The 23,656-nt window shown below is 41.4% G+C and overlaps 2 protein-coding genes across 2 annotated transcripts in view; one reads left to right on the top strand and one right to left on the bottom strand.

Annotated features, from left to right (window-relative positions):
- The window catches only part of LOC149274819 (usherin-like), a 287,860-nt gene extending 287,763 nt beyond the window's left edge, over positions 1-97 (top strand). The window contains exon 72 of the mRNA XM_089505229.1: positions 8-97. Coding sequence (XP_089361355.1) covers positions 8-97 — 90 coding nt within the window. The remainder of the gene's footprint in view (positions 1-7) is intronic.
- Positions 98-2,531: 2,434 nt separating this feature from the next.
- Positions 2,532-20,628, bottom strand: LOC149274818 (BTB/POZ domain-containing protein KCTD3-like). The gene is made up of 18 exons (XM_089505235.1): positions 20,567-20,628; positions 17,071-17,124; positions 16,367-16,412; positions 14,667-14,740; positions 14,109-14,167; positions 13,448-13,528; positions 13,187-13,324; positions 9,651-9,741; positions 8,842-9,032; positions 6,987-7,102; positions 6,453-6,540; positions 6,242-6,358; positions 5,539-5,709; positions 4,967-5,122; positions 4,669-4,765; positions 3,979-4,163; positions 3,762-3,900; positions 2,532-3,090 (listed from the first exon to the last, which is right to left on the bottom strand). The coding sequence occupies exons 1-18, from the start codon at positions 20,626-20,628 to the stop codon at positions 2,532-2,534; spliced, it is 2,424 nt and encodes an 807-aa protein (XP_089361361.1).
- Between the last annotated feature and the right edge of the window lie 3,028 nt (positions 20,629-23,656).

Genomic DNA, 23,656 nt, shown 5'->3' with positions numbered 1-23,656 from the left:
TTTCTAGTACATGGATGATGAAGACCTTGTTAGTACCATAAAAAGCTTCAGTACAGTAACGAAACAGCACACGGCCTTCACGGATACGCCTCTATAGAGAGGGCAAGCACAACTTTTAAACCAAAGAATTGCCTTTTTATAGTTAAATAAAACAAGAAGAAAAAAAAAAGACAATGGAAGAAATGGACAGTGTTTTTGGTTCAGCATTACCAGTTGTATGTGGAACTGACCTGAAGCAGTAAACTCTTTAAAAACTTCTAATAGACCAAATGATGGCATAGTTTTAATATTTACAAGTAGTCCTACTTTTTTTGTTGTTGTTGTTGATCAGTTTCTAGCATGGACTGGTGTCATTAAGGCGTACTGGTCAAGAAAAACAGACATTGGTGAGCTGGCCAGAGTGTGTACAATCCAAGCCAAGGCAGAGCGAGACTTCATACCTGAGGACCGAATGACAGAGGTGGATCGTTTTGGGCTTCCTCGTTCCAGCTCCACACCTCTTCTCAAACCTATCCATGCCCAGCTCCAGGATAAACTCGACTTACTACCTCAGAGCTTGACTTGCAGCTAGCATAATAAGCAGATAAAGATTAAAATCCCCCGCTTCTTACCCTGCAGAGAGGTGGAGACGAAAAATGCAAGACAGATATAACAGAAGGCTGGTGGCAGCTTATACTACCACAAACCATATATCAGAGGGGTGGAAGCAGGGGTAGCTTTGAATATGATGGCAAGACCAGTAAAAGTGCTTTAAAAACATGTATAGATTGCCTTAAGCATGGTGGGAATACAGTAATGAGAGCATCTCCTATAAACATGTATGAAATTGCAAGTAACAAAAAGCCCTTTTGTGGTTCGAATTGAGGAAAAAGGCATCACCGGAAGAATAATCTCCATGCGCGTATTAAAGTAACCGTCCTGCAGTAAACCAAAAATACATAGTTTTCTAAGTGTCTAACTTCAATTCAGGCCAGTGTTTATGTATTAACCCATGATTTATTCTAATTAAACATACGTGGGACAGGCATATGGCTTCTGAATCTAATCAACACGTTAAATAAAAAAAAAATAAAAACAAAAAAAAACATTTATAATTATCTTGCGTGATGATATGCAAAGTTGTTTTCCATAATTAAAGATGCTGTTCCACTTAAGTTTCTTTGCCATTTTAAACTTCATATTTCAGATACAAGAGTGCATTTTTAAGAGGTTTTTTTCCCCACTATAGGTATCTGATAAATAAAGGGGTAGTAATGCAATCATTTTAATGGATCAATGGAGGAAACAGTTCTTCGTGTGGATTACTGTCATGCAACCCAACTACAGACTAACTCTCCTAATGCATTCGAGTGGCTAGTTACATGCCATGCCAAAGGCACTCGTCCGTAGCATCAATGTGCTACCTTCTTGTGTATGAAAAAGATGTGGATTTGGCACAAAACATAGCAAAAAATATATGGTTTGCTATAGAAAAGTACAGGGGAGGCTGTTTAGAAGAAAACACATCTATATTCTGTAGAAGGCAGATTTTAACAGTTTAACACTCCACTTACCAAGCAGGACTAAAAAGAGCAGCCCCACCGATCACTCATTTGTACTTATGCTCAGCTAATTTACTGTGAAACAAACCTAACCACTGTGGGAAACAATACATTTACAACTTCTAATAATCAATCAATATTGACAGTTCTCACTCTGGCCCTTTTATTAACATGAATTGTATTTCTCCATTAATAGAAATATGTTCTTTGCAGTACCGCCAATAATAATTTACTGGCTCATCGATGTTAAAATAAAGAAATTGCACTTCAAAATTACCCTAAAAGAAAGAAAACTGGATTACTGAAAAATAAAAAGAATAAGTAGGTACACAATCACAAGCGATGATGACTGAGTTTATCCATTTAATGCTATTAACTAGTGTTCTTTTTTCCAGTTTAGGTAATATTGTACAATTTTTGGAAAAGTATAATGCTGCTTAGAACAATAATGCAGTTTTTTTTCCTAAATAAAATTAAAAAAAAGTGTGTAAATATACAAAAAAAAAAAAAAAGTTCAATGGTGCATTGGAGAATTCACCAGAGTGCAATATTGCAATATCAGAAGCAACACAAAAAAATCAGCGTGCAAAATCTGCCAGTATTTAAATATCTTTTATAAATGTCTATTACAGCATCAGTGCTTCCAATACGGGGATAAATAACTGTAATCAATAAGTTAATTAACTAGTATATGTAAACAAGCTGTTAAAAAATAATAAAAAAAAAAAGTATGTTCTGCAGGCCGTCTAGAGAGATGGTTAAACTCAATAGACTCGGCTACAAAACCAATAGTGAATTAGCATGGAGGTTTTTCTACTATGTTAATTAGAATAAATAGTGTTGTTTACATGAACAAGACGCATCGGCAAGATAAATTAAAAGAGCATCTCTTTCTCTGGACTGTTGAGAAGCGTCAGACCGGTCTCTGGTTCTTAGAAGCAGTTCATTACCATGCTTGTACAGCTACAGGACAGTCTAGGTTCTTGATTTTTACAAAGCATAATCGTGACAGGAGGAGTCGCTTTTCTTACGGCGCGGGGAAGCGGTGGATTTAGTTGGAGAAGGCGATGCTGTACCAGGCGATTCGTCTCCTCCATCTCCAGAGCTTGGTGATGAGCCTAAGAGAGGAGCTTGCGAAACCTTCCTTCTTCCCAAGAAAGCTCCATCGAACCCGCTTTTCTTCTTATTTTCTGACTTGGATTCATTGTCATCGTCGACAGCTTTTTTGGGAGCCTCTGTGTTTTCTGGTGTTTTGCAAGCATCCTTTGTAGTTTCCAGAACTTTGCCAGCTCTTGGAGCTACTACACTCTTCTTATCAAGGTTAGAGCTTTCCCAATCCAATGGTTTTACTTCGCTTTTCACCAACATTCTCCCATTTTCCGGAGCAGCCTTTTCATCAGTGTTCTTACCGAAGCCGAGGGACTGGAAATCTCTGTAGCTGTGAAAGCTTTCCGTTCTCCTCGCCCTGGCCAAGAGTGGACTCTCTCTGTACGGCCTCACCGAGCCATAGGTGGCAGCTTCATGAATGGTTTCATGGTGAAGTTGTAAACTGCAAAACAGGTGAAAAGGAATATTACTAGTGACTGACCAACAATTAGTGTATACAGAAGATAATAGTATAAAGCATTAAAGACTATGGATCAGGGCAAGGGTCAGAAAGGTGACAAAAGCAGACAGATTCTTTAAATGTAACAAAGACAAGAAAAGGATAGTTTGGGAATTTTTTTGTTGTATGTCTCATTATCACACATTGTTCAGAATCCACTTGCTGAAAAGCGTCTATATTCATGTATGTACCATTCAAGAAAAAAAGTCATATATATATATATTCTATATATATATATATATATATATATATATATATATATATATATATATACATACACACATATACATACATATACATACACACACACAAACATAATATAAAATGCCATAAAATCTAGTTTTTGTTTAATATTCTTTGAATCAACCGTTATCTGCAGACCTTGAGGCTGCCATTGTTATCTGTCATGTGATATTTTGCGCGACTCATTTAAAAATCTAATTTTAATAGTATAATATCAATGCAATGTGTATGACGTTTCCCTTTAAAGATGGACATCTGCTATGCCCCATTAAAAAGGACATATGAAAAAATCGTGGGGGGGGCCCCGCCCCACATACCGAGCCAACACACAGGAGGATGGAGAATGCAAATGAGTCCTTGGTATAATTTACCTTGAGCTGGAGTCACGAAGACGGCTTTGGTGAACGACAGACGTGGCTGGACTGATGTTAGGAGTGGCACACCGAGATGTGCTGAGGTCACACTGATCTAATAATTTAAGCAGCTCTTGCTCTGTGGGGCCTCCGACATCTGAAAGGTATTAGAAAACGTATTATTCGTTTGCCAACAGTCTATCCGAGCAGAGCACGTTACCGCTGCTTTGATTACCTTTGCTCTCTGTTTTTGCCACCATGTCCATTGCTGTGGTTAGATCCCACATCTGAATACTTCCGTTCGAGTGGCCGGTGAAAAGGTAGCGCCGCGGCCGGGAGCCCATTCTGCTAGATGCTTCACATTCGCTGACGGTAAAGCATGTAATTGTAGTGCAGTCCACAGCTTGAATTTCACATATCCTAAGAGACCAATCACAGATCAGTTAAAAACTAAATGTAAAAAAAATGAATTTAACCATTCCTGTGTCTCCTCTCCCCTTTATAGTTTTAACAGAACCATAGAAGCTTAAAAGCTCACAAAAATAAAATCAATTTCCTAAATTTGAGCTCACAAAAAACACAAGACTTTGTGGCCCTAGGCTAAGAACATTCAAACCTGCAGCACAAGTTATAATCCAACTACCTGCCCAATTGGGCAGCATAAAGATAGATAGATATTACAGCCTTTAGAAAGAAGAAGCGGAAACAATTCATTTTCAGGAAAACAGACATTACTGCATCTCTCCTAAAGAAGACAACGTCTGTAAAAAGTACGTGACAAGTTTTAAGGGGCCAACAAAGTATTCACAGAAATAGTTGCAATAATAATACAGGTAAAACTGGGTCACGGACTGAAGCATTTAAAGTTAAAAAGGATAAATCAAACATTTGTAATTTATAATTTTCAAACAGAATGGGCAGTTACCTTTTTCCAGTAGAAGAGAGTCTCACAAATAATTTGTTGGTTATCGGAACAACCTTTTGGATGAACACTTGCTGGTCATCCCTTTCGCCAAACGGACCTGTGCAGAAAAATAAATAAATATAGTTTATGTATACCTACATAGATTTATATACACAGCTAATTTGGGGGAAAGGGAAGAACAATCAGAACAGAACATCTCTTTAAAAATTACATATTTTTGCATTTTAAATTAAAACTGTAACAGTATCTTTTTATATATATAAAAAAAAAAAGCCTCCATAATAAAAAGGATAAGTACCAATGTCATTGCCGGAAGAATAGCTACCATGGCTTTCAGTTTCTTCTAAGGACAGGATTTTGAATGACGCAAGTGGAGTCGATCCTGGCTGCGTGGATATCATTCCCCTAAAACGAGTCACGGTCCACGTCCTAACATGATTATTATCAGCGCAAACTAGAGGAGGGGAAAAAATGGGTTAACAAATGCCACGTCTATACCACTCACAGGGACACATCTGACACACATCAGATAAAATGACTTGGTCGCAGGGAAAGCTCTGTTGGAGGAGCAGGGAGTGTTGGTCCTTCCACCGATCCACACGTCTGGCTGTAGCCTGCACTGCCTTGCTCAGCCATAGTAATGCATTCAACTACTTGAACCAACAGTGGAGTAAACCCACCATTTGGGAACTATGGTGTCTTTTGTAATGAAAAGCAGCTCACCAAAATTCAATGGCCTCCGACAAGTTCTCCATCAACTAAGAGCTGCAGGCTGCATGCACTTGCTTTATATCATCCCGGCGTCTACAGCCCACCAGCTCAACCCCATAGACAAGGCCAATGAAAAACATCATGCAAGGCTGCAAGTACCTGAGACAAGGTGTTTCTCCGATAACATGATCTTCGTCACAGGGCTCCTATGGACTGTAAACGTCTGGAAAAGCTGTGGCCCTGAGCCCACGGTCTCCGGATGCTGCACTATGACTCTCACAGCGCCAGAGCTCGTTCCGTAAGCAATTTCTATCCAGTTACCACTAACACCTGGGAAAGAGACACGGACATGAACATACAAGGTTGCACAGTATGCCTATTTAAGGGGAGGCAATCCTAAGCTCCGGAGGCTGCGGTAAGCAGAACATGGCTGCTCACTGAGAACTATTACTACTCATCAAACTTGGTTAGACTTAAGTTTTTGTTTCACAAGGGAGTATTCCTAAATGTACCTTGATCCCATTTATTAAATGACTATTGGAAGAAATCCATTTGTTTGTTCAGGGATGCTTCCATGGCCAAGGAGCAACTCATCATGAACATGGGCATCCTCAGGAAGAAGTCCCTGAAGATTCCCCGACAGGGTCAAGTACTTACGAGGGTCCTGCAGAACTTCTGCCACTTGTATCCTCTCACAGCCTTCCGAGTTCTCTATCTCTGGTCACAAAGACCTTGGACTTAGATCTTGTAGTTTTGGAAATATCTCTTCTTGCCCTGCATTTGCAAACGTACACTTCCTTGCTCTAACATTCTACTCATAGCTTAAGGACTCCTGAATGCCGCTTTCCTGCTCTCTGCTTACTTGTTTTGGGGGTGAGGTAGACGCTGAGAGCGGTGATAGCATCATTGGAGGGATCGTGATACAATTCAGTCACCAGAAGGTCGTTGTCTTTCATACGCAATGGAAATTTCTGCATATCTATAAAGAGAATAAAAATAGCCGCAGACAAAATAAGGCACAGATGCCCGTCAAAAAAACTAAAATAAACCCAACACCTGTGAGCTCAGCTCACCTATATAGTAAATCGATCCATTGTTGCATCCCAAGAGTAGGAAGGAGCCAGCAGTGTCATAGCTTGTGATGGGGACGACGTCCTGAACCTAAGGAGAAAGACCAGCATTATTGAGGAACTTTGCTCTGGAACTAACAGCAGAGCATCCAATACCCCCCTATTTAAAATGGAGTAGGAAGCACAGGAGACATTCCAGCAGACAAGTAACAAAACCCAGCCTTTTCACATTCAAACATTGCTGTTCAAAAGTTTGGGGTCACTTAGCCGTTCTCTATGTGACCCCGAACTTTTGAACGGTGGGGTATATAGCAGCGACTAAGACATTTAGCACATGGAAGGCTGATGAGAGAATCTGAAATATGAACAACCCCCAGGTCACTAGTAACTAGTCAGTCCCTTTCTCACCCAGGTGTGAAAGCCTCAGTCTTATGTCGAGGGTAGCCTCATGCCTATGCTTGCATGTTTAAACTCCCTGTCCCTATTAATCTCTTTCACGACTGCTGCAAAATGGCCTTCCGTAACACCGTAACATACCTGCCAGTGCTGAGTAACGGCATTCCACACGCCAACTTTGCCTGTGTGGCTAGTAGCCACCAGCTGGTTACCGATAAAGAACAGGGCATCCACCGGCACTCCGAGACTGAAGACCCCTGCGGCAGAAATATATACCATTTAACCTACACAGCTCTACGTATAACCCGAGCACATCTGACTGCACAAAATAAACAAGCAGCAAGCCCGGCACCTACAGCCGAGAATCTAAAGGGATACCTGTGCTCGTCGTATCGCTTATTAACATCAGCAATGTTTTAATTAAAAATATCCCATTAAAAAAAAAAAAAAACAAACAAAAAAAAAAAAACAATTTTTGAGGAACAAACAAACAAACAGCACTGAAATGTAGGCGACACCAAAAACAGAGAAAACAAGTAGAATTGATTACTCCAGAGGAAGACGAGGTTCAGGGAAATCAAGCAAGACAGCTTGAATGGTCTGAAGGAATTTAAAGCGTCACTCCTGCTTAGGCTCGACAGTCTTGACTGCTATCCACCGGGAGGCAGATCATATAAGTAATGACATGCTCCCGTCTTAAGGGCCCCGCTCCGTAAAATACTGCTTATAGCAGCAATCTGGCCGCGGTGTCTCCGGTAAGTAATATTGAAGGCACGGCAGCCTGGGGGACAGTTCTATCACAGACATGCCAGCCTTTGTAATTTTCTTTCGATGGCGTTACAGAGGGCTGAAGAGTTTCAGCAACAACAAATCGCCTCTTTTACAGGGGATGAACAAAGAGCGCCTCGTGGATCCCACATGTAATCCCAAACCGTCACTTCCAACAAGCGCAGTCAGAACGCAGTAAGAGAGCGCGTCCAAATGAAATGCAACGGAAGCCTAATTGCAGCGGATCCGTGTAATTCCCCCAACATCCCCCCGCTGCGTTCAGTCACCGCATTGTATTTTCTTATCCAGGGAAGGACATTAAAATATTTTAACTTTTTTTTTTTTTTAAAGCAAAGCGAATACGATGCTATGGTATCTTGTAGCTTTTTTTATTTTTTATATATGTTAATTTAGAGAAGCTAAAAGTGACAGAACAAGCAGAACTCATCAGTATCCCATTCTGTTTTCCCTTCCCTTACAAAGGGTGAGTGTGAGAGCGAGAGTGAGAGAGAGAGTGAGAGAGAGAGTGAGAGATTTGGGAAATTTGCTTCAAGTATTTTATAGACTTAATGCATCGTTTAGCAAATTGTGCCCAATTCCATCACAGTCCCAACAGCACTACAGATGACGTTATATTTCATGTAAAATCATAACCCCTGAATTTGCACGCTCAAAGGTTTGAGCTTTGAACTTTTTCTATTTTAATTCTCAATTACTTGAATTGTCTTTGTTACACGTGTGTGTGCGTGCGTGCGTGTGCGTGTGGGGGGGGGGGGAAATCGCTTCTCTTAAAAGGTGGGAAGTTTTTACCTATAGACAAAAATAAAAAAGTAAAATGTGTGTATAATGATTATACTGTATTATATATTATACGACCAAATGTATGGACATCTGACCATCACACCTGAATGAGTTTCTGTCAGGTCAGGCACTGATGTTGGAAGAGAAGGTTTGGCTCTCAGAGTTCCAATTTATTCATCGGGGTTGAGGTCAGGGCTCTGTGCGGCCGGTCAAGTTCTTCCACCCCAAACACGTGGTGCTTTGTGAACTTGGGCTGGAAAGGGACTTCCCCAAACCGGTGCCACAACGTTTGAAAATTACAATTGTCTGAAATATATGTGTATGGTGTAGCCGAAACATCAAATAACAGCGGCTCTCTTTCTTTCACTCCAAGTATAAATGGGAAATAACCCCATGGGTGATTGCTCTGGACCTCGACGACTCCTACCTATTTCACTTCCACTGCTTCCGTCCTGAATGCTCCATAGAATGATGCTGCTCTCTGAAGCCACGGCCACCATTTTGTCTTTGTCGCCATGGGGACCTCCAACAACTTTTGCATTAAGAGCTATGCGCTCGATGGTCCAGTTTAGGTAGGGGCTTGAAAACACCTGCTGCCAGCCGGAAGATTCCTTTATTCTGTATATAATAAAAAAAAAAATAATAAAAAATAAAAACACACACACAATATTATTATTTTATTAACAGAGGAAGGTAACGGACAGACTTGGTACCAGACGGTTCTGCACCAAGACACCACAGATTGTTCCCCCTAAACACAACATTTGCACAAGGGGCACACAGTGAAAACCACCTATATTAAAAAAAACAAAAAAAAAACAACAAAAACACTGACACAGCCGTCCCTGTAAAAGGTAAAGTTATTAAAAACGGATAAATAATAAACGAATAATAATTGCGGTCCCAAACGCAGATAGTTTGTGTGCAAAAAAAACATCCTTAAGAAAATGGCAGTAAATGTGATTTTTTTTTTTTTTATTTCACTTTCAACTAACTTGATATGCAAAAAGAGAAACAAAAACATTGTGTATAATATACATACATATATATATATATATATATATACACACACAGTTTCCCATGAAAAATTGTAAATGAATAGACTATTCAGTTGTAAGTTCATGTTGTTCCATAAGAGAAATGGTTGGTGTTATGCAGGACAAGGAGCTATCTGGGAAAATAATCAGGGACCGATAAAACGCACGAACAAAATAAACCACGATGGATAATTCATACCTGTAGCAGACCACAAAATGAGCATACGCAGCTACGATCCAGTTGTGATGGCCCGCCACTATTAGTACTTTCCGGGGATCCACTGGGAACCCTACAAAAAAAAAAATGTAAAAAATAACCCATCACGGCTCCGCAGCCGACAGCATTTCCACAACACAGCTAAAAGACAAACGAGCAGAAACGGGACGCTTTCCAAACCGTCAAACGATGTCGTCGGCGGCGGCTTCTTAATCATAGTCTAGAGTTTGCAATTTACATCCCCCCCCCCACATTATAGTGAAATTATGGGTTGTTTGTGATGTTGCCATCTTGAACGCCCCCAATAGAAAAAAAAATTGGATTCTCAAACGAGACGGCAATCTGACCGGTTTGCGGGATGAATGCAACCTTGGTTGGGAAACGGAGAGAGCGCGCTCGCCGCATCCCCATTTATCTCCAGGTCAGGTACGCGGCTGGCAAGTTCCGTAATTGCATCACCATCGCTGATCCATCAACGTTCCTCCGATCTGAACTCGTGAGACCGTCCTCCGGTGAAATGGGGCTATTGAAGCTGACACGTTCACTAAATCATAAGTCTCTTAAGTAGAAACTGCCAGCCATACTTAATAACTAGACTTTTGCTCGAAGACGGCTATGCCTGCGAGTGCGGCTCCTATAAGCATTTGTCGCGGATTTTATTTTTATTTTCTCGGATCACCGCTGTGAAAATGCTGCGAAAAGTGAGTTTTCCCCAACGCAATGACTTAAATGTTAAAACGGCACTGAACGCTGATCAAAATGGCTTTCCGTTTATTGCCAGCGGAGACGACGGTTATTACAAGTCACAACGGCATTCTGTAGGTTTTGAGTCTTTTCATGTAATGGGAAGCAACCCCATTGAGAGAAAGTCGGAAGAAAACACTAGGAGGGGAAAATCAGAGATGGCGGATCTGTGTTATGTATACAAAGCACTGTATCGCTGCTGATGTACAGATGTTCTGTAAGAAATCTCTATAAAACGCTCAGCGGGGAAGTCGTTATCCCGAAAATTCCTGCTTTTTTGGGACTGAGGAGTTCAGAGCGCATGTTTTGTATCGTTTAAAGGCTTTGCATTGAAAAGTGTAGCTATGAACCAATTTCGGGCTGTAACTCCTATCAGGCTTTATCGTCTGGCAGATTATGTTAGGAACTGTCATTTGGAGTCACCCTAACTTCTCCGGTCACTGATTGTGAGGAACGGGGGAGATGCTGTACCCGTGGTGTGGGCCGTGGCTCCCCTTTTGAGGAAGAGGTCCCAGAGGCCAGAATATTACAGACAGATTCACGGAGAAAGAGCAGGGCCGGACTGGCCCACCGGGATACCGGGAAATTTCCCGGTGGGCCGGAAGGTCCGTGGGCTGGGCGGCCGGCAGACTAACCATGAAGACAGCCGCTGAGCGGCTGCAAATGGCATTAAACGCCTCCCTCGGTGCCAGGGGCGGGCTGGGCAGGGGGGCAATTGCCCCCCAGGCTGCCCGAAATCTAATCAAAGCGGCCGCAGGGTGCTGACGCGGCCGGCCGGCATCAGCACCCAGCAGCCGTGTGCGATGGCCGTCTAGTGATGGGAGCAGTGTGAGGGGTGAAAGCTCCGCCCCCTCGCACTGACCTTTCACCCCTCACTCTGCTCCCATCACTATGCGGCCATCAGATTGCTGGGAATGTAATCTGAACGGCCGGTGCGTGCTGATGCCGCCGGCCGCCTCTGCTTCAATACTTTTTTTTTTTACTTTATATGGCAAGCCGATCCAGCTTACCATATAAATTAAAAAAAAGTGTTAAAGTAGCTCCGGCCGGCGGCATCAGCACGCACCGGCCGTTTAGATTACATTCCCAGCAGTCTGATGGCTGCATAGTGTGGGAGCAGCGTGAGGTGGAAGCTCCGCCCCCTCGCACTCAGACTGCTGCAGCACCGGATGTCAGGTCAGTGGCATCCTGTCAGCATAGAGGAGAACAGTGTGCAGCTACCAGGAAGTCAAGAGAAGCAGAAGGTGAGTAAAATAATGTATTTTTTGTACTGTATAATGTTTTTTGTATTTGTTAAAAACAAAAAAAAAATTCGGCATGTGTGTGTATGTAAGTGTGTCCCCCTATATGCTCCTCTGCCTCCAGAAATGCCTTATACCCCCCTATATGCCACTCTGTCCCATGATATCCCTTTTAACCCCCTATATGCCAGAGTGGCATATAGGGGTATAAGGCATTTCTGGATGCAGAGTGGCATAAAGGGGGTTAAAAGGTATATCATGGGGCAGAGGAGCATATAGGAGGGTATAAAGCATATCGGGGAGGCAGAGTGGCATATAGGGGACATAAGGCTTTTCTGGAGGCAGAGTGCCCCATGATATGCCTTTTAACCCCCTTCATGCCACTCTGCCTCCAGAAATGCCTTATACCCCCTATATGCCACTCTGTCCCATGATATGCCTTTTAACCCCCTATATGGCAGAGTGGCATATAGGGGGTTAGAAGGCATATCATGGGACAGAGTGGCATATATTATTTTTTATTTAATATGGCAAGCTGGATCGGCTTGCCATATAAAGTAAACAAAAATGTCCCATGATATGCCTTTTAACCTCCTATATGGCAGAGTGGCATATAGGGGGTTAGAAGGCATATCATGGGACAGAGTGGCATATAGGAGGGTTGAGGCATATCAGGGAGGCAGAGTGGCATATAGGGGGGTATAAGGCTTTTCTGGAGGCAGAGTGCCCATGATATGCCTTTTAACCCCCTTTATTCCACTCTGCCTCCTGAAATGCCTTATACCCCCCTATATGCCACTCTGTCCCATGATATGCCTTTTAACCCCCTATATGCCAGAGTGGCATATAGGGGTATAAGGCATTTCTGGATGCAGAGTGACAAATAATGAGATAAAAAGAATGGCGAATAGTGTGATGCGGGTATGTATAAGGGGTGCGTGTGGGTAGAAGAGCTTCACCGTGAGATAAACTATATGGGGCTGGTCTCCAAATTTTTCCAGGGCTGCTTTTCAGTCCCAGTCCGGCCCTGAGAAAGAGAACCGTTTCTTCGCCTCTCTTTCTCCGCAGATCTGTCTGCAATACTTTGGCCTCTCGGACCGCTTCCACAGAAGAACGGAGCGACGGCCCACACCACGGGTACAGCCTCTCCACATGTTCCTCATTTTGCAGAAGCGCCGGGGAGGCCTGGTCAATGGCACCGAGACTGGGGAGAAGCGGGCAAAGAAAGAAGAAAAATGAACAAGAGGCAAGAGAAGAAGCGTAGCTGCGGAAAAAGAAACGGGGGCAGGGAAGCGCTTGTTGGAGAAGGTAGGGAGACACTGCGAGACAGCGAGAAAAGATGTTACCTTTAGATGTGCGGGAGACAAAAATTCTTATTTATAGATACTTCTATGGAGCATCTGTAATGGGGATAACTGCTTTTATTTCTCTATATTTTTTTTGGAGCTAATAGTATATTAAAATGGACCTAAATGGAGAAGGAAAGGAAGCAAAAAAAATTGGTATATGAAACATAGAAACGAGAGTACCCACCGAGTTTAACCATTCCTTCTACAGCCGCAAGCGTGGGCTGAACTGCACTCCCCTGAGCGGCTCCTTCACATGGCTTCTGTGCCGCTTTACCGTCCGCCGAGGGGGATGGGTCACACGTGAACTTACGGCTGGGAATCACTTGAAAACAGGAGAGTGTTGGCATTATGTGAAAACTAAAACAAGGTAAAACGGGACCCATGAACATATTAGTGGAGGGCGCGGTGTAAGTGTTGTGCTACAAAAATGAACTTGCCAAATTACCTGGGGGGGGCAAGTAACCGTGAAATAAGACGCTGCCGCAGGACGAACGTTCCAGCTCTTCACACAACAGCAATCTTCTTACTGTGGGGGGGCAAAACCCAAAACGGCTGATTATCAAAACACACAGTTTCAGAAGAGACTACATTGTGTTTTAGGAGGTTGCTGGGGCTGCATATTCTTCTTCTGACGTTATCTAGAATGACCTTAATGTTGCTGCTGCAGTTTTAACGTATGTGTGATGTATATGTTCCTGAATGTTTAATGTAGTAAACGGGTGAACCACGAGAGCAGAAGCAGCTTCCGTATGGGGTCGGTCTAAATGGGTCCTCTCTAACCGAGCTTTATGCTACCGCTTCTGAATTACACAAACGGTACAACTTTCCCCCTGCTGCGCGAGGAGACATCCGGGCAGTAACCATATTATATACTATATGACCGAGAATGGCGAATGAGACGGGGGTCTTTGCTTTCATTCTAATGGCAATATTTGTGCACTCACGCCTATTACTTTAAGTGGAAAGATCGTGAGCATAGAGACCACGGTAACAGGAATAAATAGATAAATAAAAATAAAAAACACAATTTCTTTACTATAGAACTGAGTTAATCAACATGCATTTTAAATGAATGAATAGGATCAATAACATGCGAGATTAATTACCTAATGGCGTAATTCCATAAAATTCAGCTTCATGTTGTAGGACATTCAAACTGACACCCCTGAAACAAAGAAGAGAGGCTGAAATGATCTATTACATGTAGAGCCTGACAAAAGTAAATAGACATTTTTGTAAGTGAAGACATTTTTTACCAAATCGTTTGCGTGGTTTTTCCCATACTCCGTCCCCAAAAACTTCCAAGGGGAAAAAAAATGCATACAGGTATTTTGGTTATGTATCCAAAACATGTGTGGTTTGGTAGAATACAACCCCCCCCCCCAAAAAAAAAACAGATAAAGTGACGTGATAACAAATCCCAAAAATAAAAACAGATTTTAATGTTTCACACGCTCCTATAATATACAACAATTCTAACGTCCTTAATATTAATTGCGGGGAGTAAATCTTCCTGAAGATCAATATCAGTATTTCTGGGTAATAAAGCTACCCAGGTAAACAGGTACGAATGGTGTGGTAATAAAAAACTAAACTGGAATTTGATCTAAATTTTACTATTTTGAAGCAAAATATTTCATAAAACAAAATGCTATTTTTTGTACCTTAAATCAAGCTCCTTTGTGCGCAGAAAATTTAAAATTGGTGCAAATGCAGTGGGATCTCGGTCAATAAATATCTATAAAAATAAAAAAATGGAGAAAAAGACCACATTAGTGGGAATTACAGAAAAAAGTAGAAAGAACTTACTGGTAGAAGAGTTCATTTAAAAAAAAAATATCTAATTTCTCCATCACTAATAAACCGCCACTTTCGTTTCCTTGAATATGCATTTTATGGAGCCAATTAAAGTTAACAGACCTCTTAATAAGTGAAAGCACTTAAAACCTTAAGCAAAAAAGCAATATATTTTACAAATTATTACTTAAGATTTTGCCTTTGGATGTAGGCTGTAGGTGCTCGGCACAATATATGTGCGGTACGTGGAAGATTCGCAAGCCGGCTTAGAAAAAAATAATTTAAATGAATTTAAAAAAGGCTGGCATAAAAAACTACCAGGCAGACAAAAAATATTTAATAATTTCATTCTGAGCCATAAAAATTTCACTTCTACCCTCTAAACTAAACAAATATTTACTGTAAAAATTTTACATTTAAAACAGGTATGTAGATTTGTATTTTATATAATATATATTATATATTACATATATTACAAAGAAAGTACTTCTAAAATTAAATGCGGCAGTAAATTAAATAAGGGATAAGCTAAAGGTAATATATATCTCATATTACTTATTGAGTTATATTCTGTAGTGTTGTAGAAGGTGATCTTGTGTCTTCGTGATGATATTGGCGTTATTGCTTTTGGGGTTTAATTATGTAGTAACAGACTATTCTCTCTCATGGAAGCAGAGATCTGTAACAAACATTACCTAACTTTTGGTAACCGTGATCAGAATGTAACTTTAAAGAATACATAAAATGTAACTGTGTGAATTGTGTGTGGGGGGGGGGGATCTGACTTGTCCTACTTTTTTTAGATTTTTTTTCATATTAAACAGTTGAGTAAAGAAAACCGTGTTTGTCTTGGGGGGGGGGTTAATGTATCATTTATGTGGGTAACAGCGCAACAGACTCTGCTAGGGATATATGTATCTATATATATATAGATATATATCTATATGTGTTGTGTTGTATTCCATAAAATTCAAATAAGTATTTAGAGACCCTTAAAAATCTAGCAGCTCATCGACTTATTTTGGAATGATACTTTTGGAATTTAAAGAAAAGACAGAATTACTAATATGTTAAAAGGTTAAGAAAGACATCCAACTCTTCCACCATGGAAATAAAGCAGTGGTTTCACTAATCATAGCAGGTCCGCGCCGTGCTCTCGTTGACACTTTCCCATAGCAGCAATATTTCAAACATCCACTAGATGGAGCAGCGAGCAAAAGGAAGAACGAAGGCTGCAGCTCTTGTTCTAAAGGCACATGCCAGCCATCAACGCTGTTCCTTCTGCATAAGCATGGGGGGGGATTCTGTGGATTGCCACTATTATGCATTTGCCCCTTTCCCTGCGTCCCACTTTGTTGCCATGGAGGAGATGTGTTTGGACATACATCTCCCTAAATATATATTTACCTCCAGCATTGGTTCTAGCTCATGCAGGCTATTCAGACCTCAGTGTTCTGTTACGTTCAAGTGCCTTTTTCAAACATTAGTGATCTGTTCCTCATACAAGGAAGATGTACAGACAAACAGTTCAAAGAAACTCTTTCAAAACAAACAAAAAGCTACTCACCGCTCCAGTTTCATCCCGAAGAGTTGAAATTCTTCCGCTTAGCAGACTAGAAGAAAAAACGCATTTTATACATTTGTGTTCCCAGACGGACGTCAACATTCTGTTTCTACCACCTAAGTAGTGACCATAAAGCGAAAATAATTAGTTAAAAAAATGTTTCTATACAACCTTCACAGCGCAAAGCCGCTGTACCCAATATTATAGTGTTGTATGGTTATATATGTCATAGAGGAGGGTCCGCAGGCCATATCTATGCCTGAAGTGTCGCAGAACTCATGTACGATTTGGGTATTGATTTTATGTATAAGTTTGGTAGCAATTTCAGTAGCCAGCAATGTGTCGGAAATGGACCCTGTCATCCACACATTGATGGTGGCCGGGTCCAAGTTGAGTATGGAAGAAAGCTGTTTCTGATGAACAGAAAAGAGGAAACATTAAGAGGTTGGAACTCTAGTTGGGTGAGCCAGAGGGGTCTCGAACTCAAAGACTAACTCATCAAAGATGGAGAACGAGTGAGACCTGCGCTGGCAAAAACAGACGTGGATGTTCAGGATACCGTCGGGGAGTACAACACCTCACCTATCTCTAGCTGAATTGTTAAAAGCGTACGCCACGATCGGTACGTATGTCTCACTACAGAGGTATCTTTAACCCCGTCGCTTATTAAGCTAGTCCCTTAGCAGAGGTGGGATTTTTGAGCTTACCTGGAAAAGAAAGAATCCGGAATCCACATCAGCGTTTGCCTCGATGTGCTGAACCTGAAAATGTATAAAAATATATTTTGGTATAGTAACGACCACTGGAACTATTCTAGTTGTGAGCGGTCTACAATTATTTACTTACCATTGGGAAAAGTTTTGTTCCCCCTAAAGAGGGGAAAATACGCACCTTGACAAATTCCAGAAGCCAGGAGGCTACATCAATCTGTTTGTATATTTTTGAACCCCTTCTGTGACTTAACATTTATCATATTCTTACCAGTCCACAAACATCCAGAGACGGCCCCTGGAGGGTTCTTTTGTGGTTCTATAGCTCCATTTCTCCTTTTTGGGAGGAAAGTCACAGAGGTTTGGGTCCTTTAAGGATAGAGCCCCATAAACTTCCAAGACCAAAGGTCTCATCTTCTGATGTTATGCAAGGACTTGGAAGCTTACGAAGCTCTACTCTATTCTTGTTGGTCCACCAAAAGGTATTCTTTGGTTGATTTCCTTGAAGACCGATAGCACAGTTGTCTATTTCTGTATCTGTAGAGCATACAGTCCCTGTTCTCGCTTGGTGCCCTCTTTTCTAGGAGCTCAGGATATTGTGGGGACATTCATCTTTGCATACAATGCTCTGCTGCACTCTTAATGTTAGAGCGTAGCAAGATGAAATCTTTGCCATACATTACATTTTTATCATTATTTTAGCATGTTTTATTAGAGCGGAAAAAGTAAGTATTTTATCTCATCACTGCTCACCCACAACGGTCTGATTTATTTACAAAAATGTGATTTGTAACAATATGAAGCCCTTTATCGGAAATGTGTCACTGTGAAGAGACAGCGTGCTCTAGTTTCTCTTAGAGGAATGGCAGAGCTAGATCTGTATAACGCATAATTAAAGTGGGAAGAGGTGGTATTACCAGATTAAAAGGAAACCTTATGCATTACAGATGACCTTCACATAGATGACTCCTGTCGGCCAGGAGGGACACTGAGGAGTCTTTACTAATGTGGGAATTTACAGTGTTAAACATCTCAACATCCTGACTTCACTATACATTATAAAGGGCTTCACTTGTATGAAGCAATGAGCTAGCCCTGCATAATGCATTATTAATGTAGGAAGAATTTTGAAGCGTGATTAATAATTTAACAACGCAGTGGTCGGGGCCAACTCAGACCTTCGTACAGTACGAATTCACCTGATTGGCTATTGAGAACGTTTCTGCTCGCTTCCATCTCTATTTCTCCCTATATTCTTTCTGCGTCAGTGGCGTTCAAACAGCGAATTGAAACATTCTGATGATTTACGAGTGTATTCTGCCCCTACCTTTTGCAAACCCAATTGTTATGTGATGCACCGCTTGTTACATTGCTTGATCATTGTACAGCGCTGCAGAACATGATGGCGCTATATAAATCAATCAATTCAGACCTGACCTTTCACACCGCATAGTGAAGTCGGTGATCTCCAGTGTTTAAGCTATGAACCCATAACAGAGCAGAGACATCCCACTGAACTATATACATCTGGGTCATGCCCCCATTCCCCGCCCACTTCCATTCCAACCACAGTTTCCCTGCGTGGTGGACTAGCCCCACCCACAGATGCAGGACCGCCCACCTGTATCCCACAAAGGCATAGCTGGCGCCTGGATGCTCCCAGGTACGCTCACAGTATTCCATTTCAGCATACAGCGGGGGGCCTTTGTGGCAAACGAAACTAGATCTGGCGGCTCGATAACCGCATTGCATATTTATAAGGAAAACATCCAGACCTGTACAATCGAGCGCAGACCGCTTCCTACGACAGGAGGCATTACAGAAATGCTTTGTGCTTTAACAAAATGTATGTTCTGCGGTAATTCGATTTACTTTAGTGGCTTAGTTAAAAAAAATATATATATATATACACACACACAACACTGCTAAGTCACTGTGGCTTTAATGTATTTATGTACAAGCTCACTACTGATTAATAGTTTTAATGTGTATGTGGATTAACTACATAGGGATAATAATTGTAGGCTAAAATTGCCTTGACCACCCTACCCACCACTCCCCAAAAAAAGCTAAACAAATCTCCACAAAACCTAAAAAAAAAAAGTTAAAAATAATAAACTAGTTGTGCAAAAACACAAGGTTTGCCAAGTTTTTTTTCTAATTTGGCACTTCTGTACCACTTTTATTTATAATCATTACGAACGATGTACAGATCTTTGACATAACCCGTATCGGTGTCCAGCCTAATGTGCCCACCCCCCGCATTTCACATGGCATAAGGGGGCATTTTCGATGGTAACTTCAGCATAACGCCGGGAGAAAGGGAAAAAGCTTATTCTGCAGAATTACACAATTCCTGAAACTTTACACAGAAATCCGAAAGTTTTAGAGGGTCACTTAGGTGGGGACTTATGCAGAAATATATCGATAAAGTAGAGTAGTAATGTCGCAAAGGTCCATCAAACATCAGCCATTTCCAGCTACAATAGTCATTTACAACATTAGATGGTATTTTAATGGATAAAATGTATTTTATTTTTTTTTTGTTTGTGTTTCAAAATTTGTAAGCGACTACAAACCTTAGAACGGCAGGGAATATATATAGGCTATACTCACATATGCATTGGGAATATAGCAATGCTATTTAATTCAATGATCAAAAACTTATTTTGATCATTAATTGTGTCTAAAATGAACCCAACTAAGAGCTCAAGTTGAGGGAACTCAAAACACCAAAAAAGGTACCAGTGAGCTTCCCTACAGCCCTACGGAACATGACGGCGCTATATAATATAATAATAATAATACTTGATTTCCCAAGTCCTGACACATTTTTGCGTGTTTGCCCCGCATTTTATAGAAAACTTTGAAATTACATCCTTTGATGATCCTTCGCTTGAAGTTTCGGAGCCAGTGGCCCCCGCGGCGTTAATAAATGTATGATAGCGGAGCTGGCACTTTGGGTGTGAATAGGGCATTGAATATATCACAGGCTGATTGGTGGGGAATACAGGAGCCAGACAGAAAACGTCAAGAACCAGGAAGGGGTGCGTTCCCAAATATATACATACCGTAGGAAAAACAAGGGCCCCCAGTGATGTTTTAGGAGCCATAGTACAAGGGGGTATTTACTAAATAAAAGTGATATTGGAGTAATTTATTAACCCTTTTGCCCTTGGTATATGGTGTCGATGAAACTTCTAGTATTCTGTGGAATTACTATGGATATGGCTGCCCCTATAACTTAATGTATGCAACCGAAGGGGGGGTTGTAACTTGTGTAACTTTATACACTATAAATTAGTGTGTGTGTGTGTTATAGTGAATAGGGAATGAAAAACTATATACATTACGGATATATAAACGTGTGTGCATGTAATTTTATATACATATATATACATACACACACATGTATATGCTTGCTTATATAGTCATAATATATATTTATTATATACATATACACACCCAACCAACCCCCGTCCCCCTGCCGTACCTGGTGCCCCCGACATTGAGCTGGATGATCTCCCCACTCCCAGGGTTGATGCTTCCAGCCATGTCAGCGACGGCCTGCAATCTGTACCCCCGGATTCCGAGGCCTGACACGCCGACCGGAGCCCACACGGGCCGCGATGGGTAGTTACACCGTGCCTCTCATTGAAAGCGTGCAGCGCCCGGCGCCTTCCGTGGCAGAGCCTCGCTCCTACATGCTCGGGGCCCACCGGGTATCCAGGTGGGAGGAGGCTGGCCTACGTCTGCTCTCCCATTGATCCAGGACGAGCTGTGACAGCGCTGCGTCACCAGGGTGCAGGTCTCTAGGCTCCGCCCCCTATATGAAGGGCAACCATCCCGGGCAGTTCGCTCGTCCCATCGTATCCATGGCAACCATTCCAGGAGGAACTCGGCGCCGATTGGCTGAAGGAGGGAGCCCTGAATAGAGGCGAAGCGGGAAGCTTCCCCTAGCCGGGGCTTCAACGGGGCACTCGAAGGGGATGTAACATTGAAGCACTCCCTCCAGCAGGGCCCTCAATGACTGGGAGTGGGCTTACTAACTGGCACTGGCAGCATTTGTTCGAAGCAAAACTACCATGGCTCATGTGAGGGTCGTTGGAATTGTCGTAGCCGAGGAGGGCTGGCTGAGGGTCATGTTATTTGATGTGGGCAATAAATCTCCGTTATGGAGGTATAGAAATGTATAGTTTTGGTGGAAAGAAAATGAGTCCATCTGGTAAAGGTGATACTTTTTGTTGACTGGACTACATTAGATTGTAAGCCTTCAAGACCTCTTCCAGGGGTGGACTGCACCCCCATGGGGCACTTTTAGGCCAGCTGCAGCCAGTTAACTCAAGCGGGAGTCGTGGCATCCTCTGGGCGTCTACCCGATGTGCCAGATAGCTGGCCCAGGCCTTCACCAGGTTACCCATAATCGCATCGTCAGTAATATAGTGACGTGTCTTGTCAGGGCAACAAGGTGAGGGTTATGCCGGCCTATCTGAACTGAACACCTTTATGTAATCAGCAAAGGATGCCTGATCGGGGGAAAAAAAACATTTTTAATTTACCTGAAAATCCTGTGATTAAAAAATCTACTACATTCAGGATGTAAAAATTACTTAAAAAAACCCTATATGTTTCCGAGAAACTGACAGGAATAACGCAGGAAGAGGAAGTAGTTTGAGTGAATCTGGTCCAGAGGTGGTCACTGATGATGGCTACCTTCTGTGCGCATGCTCATGGACAGTCTCCAAAAAAATCTACAATAAATTGGTTACGACAAATATCTAGGACTGGACAAATATTCCAAGAATCTGACGAGCGCAGGTCTTTCATCTTTCCCCACAACGCGATCCCTGTGATGCTCTTTATGGGGGCCACACAAATACAATCAAATTGCATCATAAAGTGGCCCCCGGATGAGACAATATATTATTAAGATTTTATTAGTCAGTCCCTATGTGTCAAAAACACAATTTTTTAAAATTTTTCATCATATTTTAACTTTTTTTTTTAATAGGAAATTAGATATGATAAATAAAATGGTGTTTGAAGAAAGCCCCCTTGTCCTGAAAAAAAATCTATAACTTGTGTGGTTTCACTAAATGGGAAAGGAGAAAATTACAGCTAAACACGAGCTCCGCAAAACCTTGGCCACAAAGGGTACAAAACATAAAAAACAGCCCGGTCCTTAAGGGGTTAAAGGACAATCTATAGTGAGAAAAAAACATTCAGCAAATACTAATAACAACATAATTGCAGTAAAACTTATCAATACTCAATACTATTTAACCATATCAAGGGGCAAAATGTAACACTTTTATAGGGTATTTATTAAATAAATGAAAACCACACTGTAACAGCACTTAATGAACATCGCTAATCAGTATTGTTACATTTCATGATTTACACAAACTGTGCATCAATATTAATTAAAACAATGAAGGTTTGGTTAAAATAAGACTGGTCATTTTGACATTTTTCCAGTTATTCCACCACCATTCTCGTCCAATGTTGGCAAAAAAAAATCCGCTTTTAAAACACACTTTGCATTGGTGCTCTGGATTTGTTACCCAGGTAATGTGCAACTGCAGCAACAATTGCCACGTACAGCAATGCCCGTGTTTTTTTTTTTAAATGTAGTGGGGGGGCAGTGTTTTTTAGAAGGTTTTTTATAGTACAGAGTAGCACAGGTGACATTATTTTTGTGGGGGGGTTTAAAGTTTTAAAAACATTTTAGGTATTTTAGGTACCACAAGCTGGCAAACATAGCACAGCATAAAATATTCATTAAAATGGTTAGTTGCCCCCCTTTTCAGTGACTTTTAGATGGATCAACGAGAAAGACTTTGTCTGCCAAGATCCTGCCAGGGGTGCAAACAAGCTCAATACTGAAGTCAGTTTTAAATGGATTGTGTGCCCTCCAAGCACTATTTGTTATGTCATATTTACCCATTTTACAACGCTGCAAAAAACAATAAATTATAATAATTTGCTTCCTTGGCATTCTGTGTAAATCATTGCCAGTTGCATTATTAAGATCTCCCACTAGATGGCACACTTGGTCCATTTTAGAGTCAATCCTTAGGAAATCATACTTTGTTTTTGGTAATAAAGGCTTTCACTATTTTCATACAGTGAATAAAAAACACTTGTCAATATATCAGAGTTGACAGGACTGTTTGCAGGAGGGTTGTGATTTCAACTCCTTAAATTCTCTATACATTATGAACATACCTGGCTAGCAGGAGCCCTCCGTTTGCAGGATGTGGGTGGGCAGTCCTGCTTCTTAATAATAAAAAGTGAAGAGCAGGAGTTACTGACAATTTAACAGCTAACTCTCCCTTTAGTGAATAAACCCCATAGAGTTAAAAGTGGACTACAGGAATAAATATGACTCCCCACATCTTTCTGTATTTAGGGTGGAAGGAACAGGGATTTCCAAGCTCTTGTATAATGTTGTATAAACCTTTTTCACCATATTAATGCGAAACCCATGAAAGCAGATACATCACTGTTAATTTTACCCATATTTTATCTTATAGCAAACCTGCCATCTACATATACTCCGCAAATAAGTAGTACTTCCCTG

This window comes from Sceloporus occidentalis, unplaced genomic scaffold (genome assembly GCF_023333645.1).
Source record: "Sceloporus occidentalis isolate IW3139 unplaced genomic scaffold, rSceOcc1.0.p SCAF_319, whole genome shotgun sequence".
In the NCBI taxonomy this organism is placed as follows: domain Eukaryota; kingdom Metazoa; phylum Chordata; class Lepidosauria; order Squamata; family Phrynosomatidae; genus Sceloporus; species Sceloporus occidentalis.
The sequence above is the reverse complement of the archived record's forward strand: the minus strand, read 5'-3'. Positions and strand labels throughout refer to the sequence as shown.

Bases quoted from the DNA above. Each gene is read 5' to 3' on its own strand.
- LOC149274818 (XM_089505235.1), bottom strand. From the start codon at position 20,628: ATGGCTGGAAGCATCAACCCTGGGAGTGGGGAGATCATCCAGCTCAAT. The intron at 5,123-5,538 runs GTACTTGCAGCC...CCCCTCCTCTAG, and splicing joins GGAGAAACACCTTGTCTCAG to TTTGCGCTGATAATAATCAT. The intron at 4,164-4,668 runs GTAACTGCCCAT...TTGGTCTCTTAG, and splicing joins CTCTCTTCTACTGGAAAAAG to GATATGTGAAATTCAAGCTG.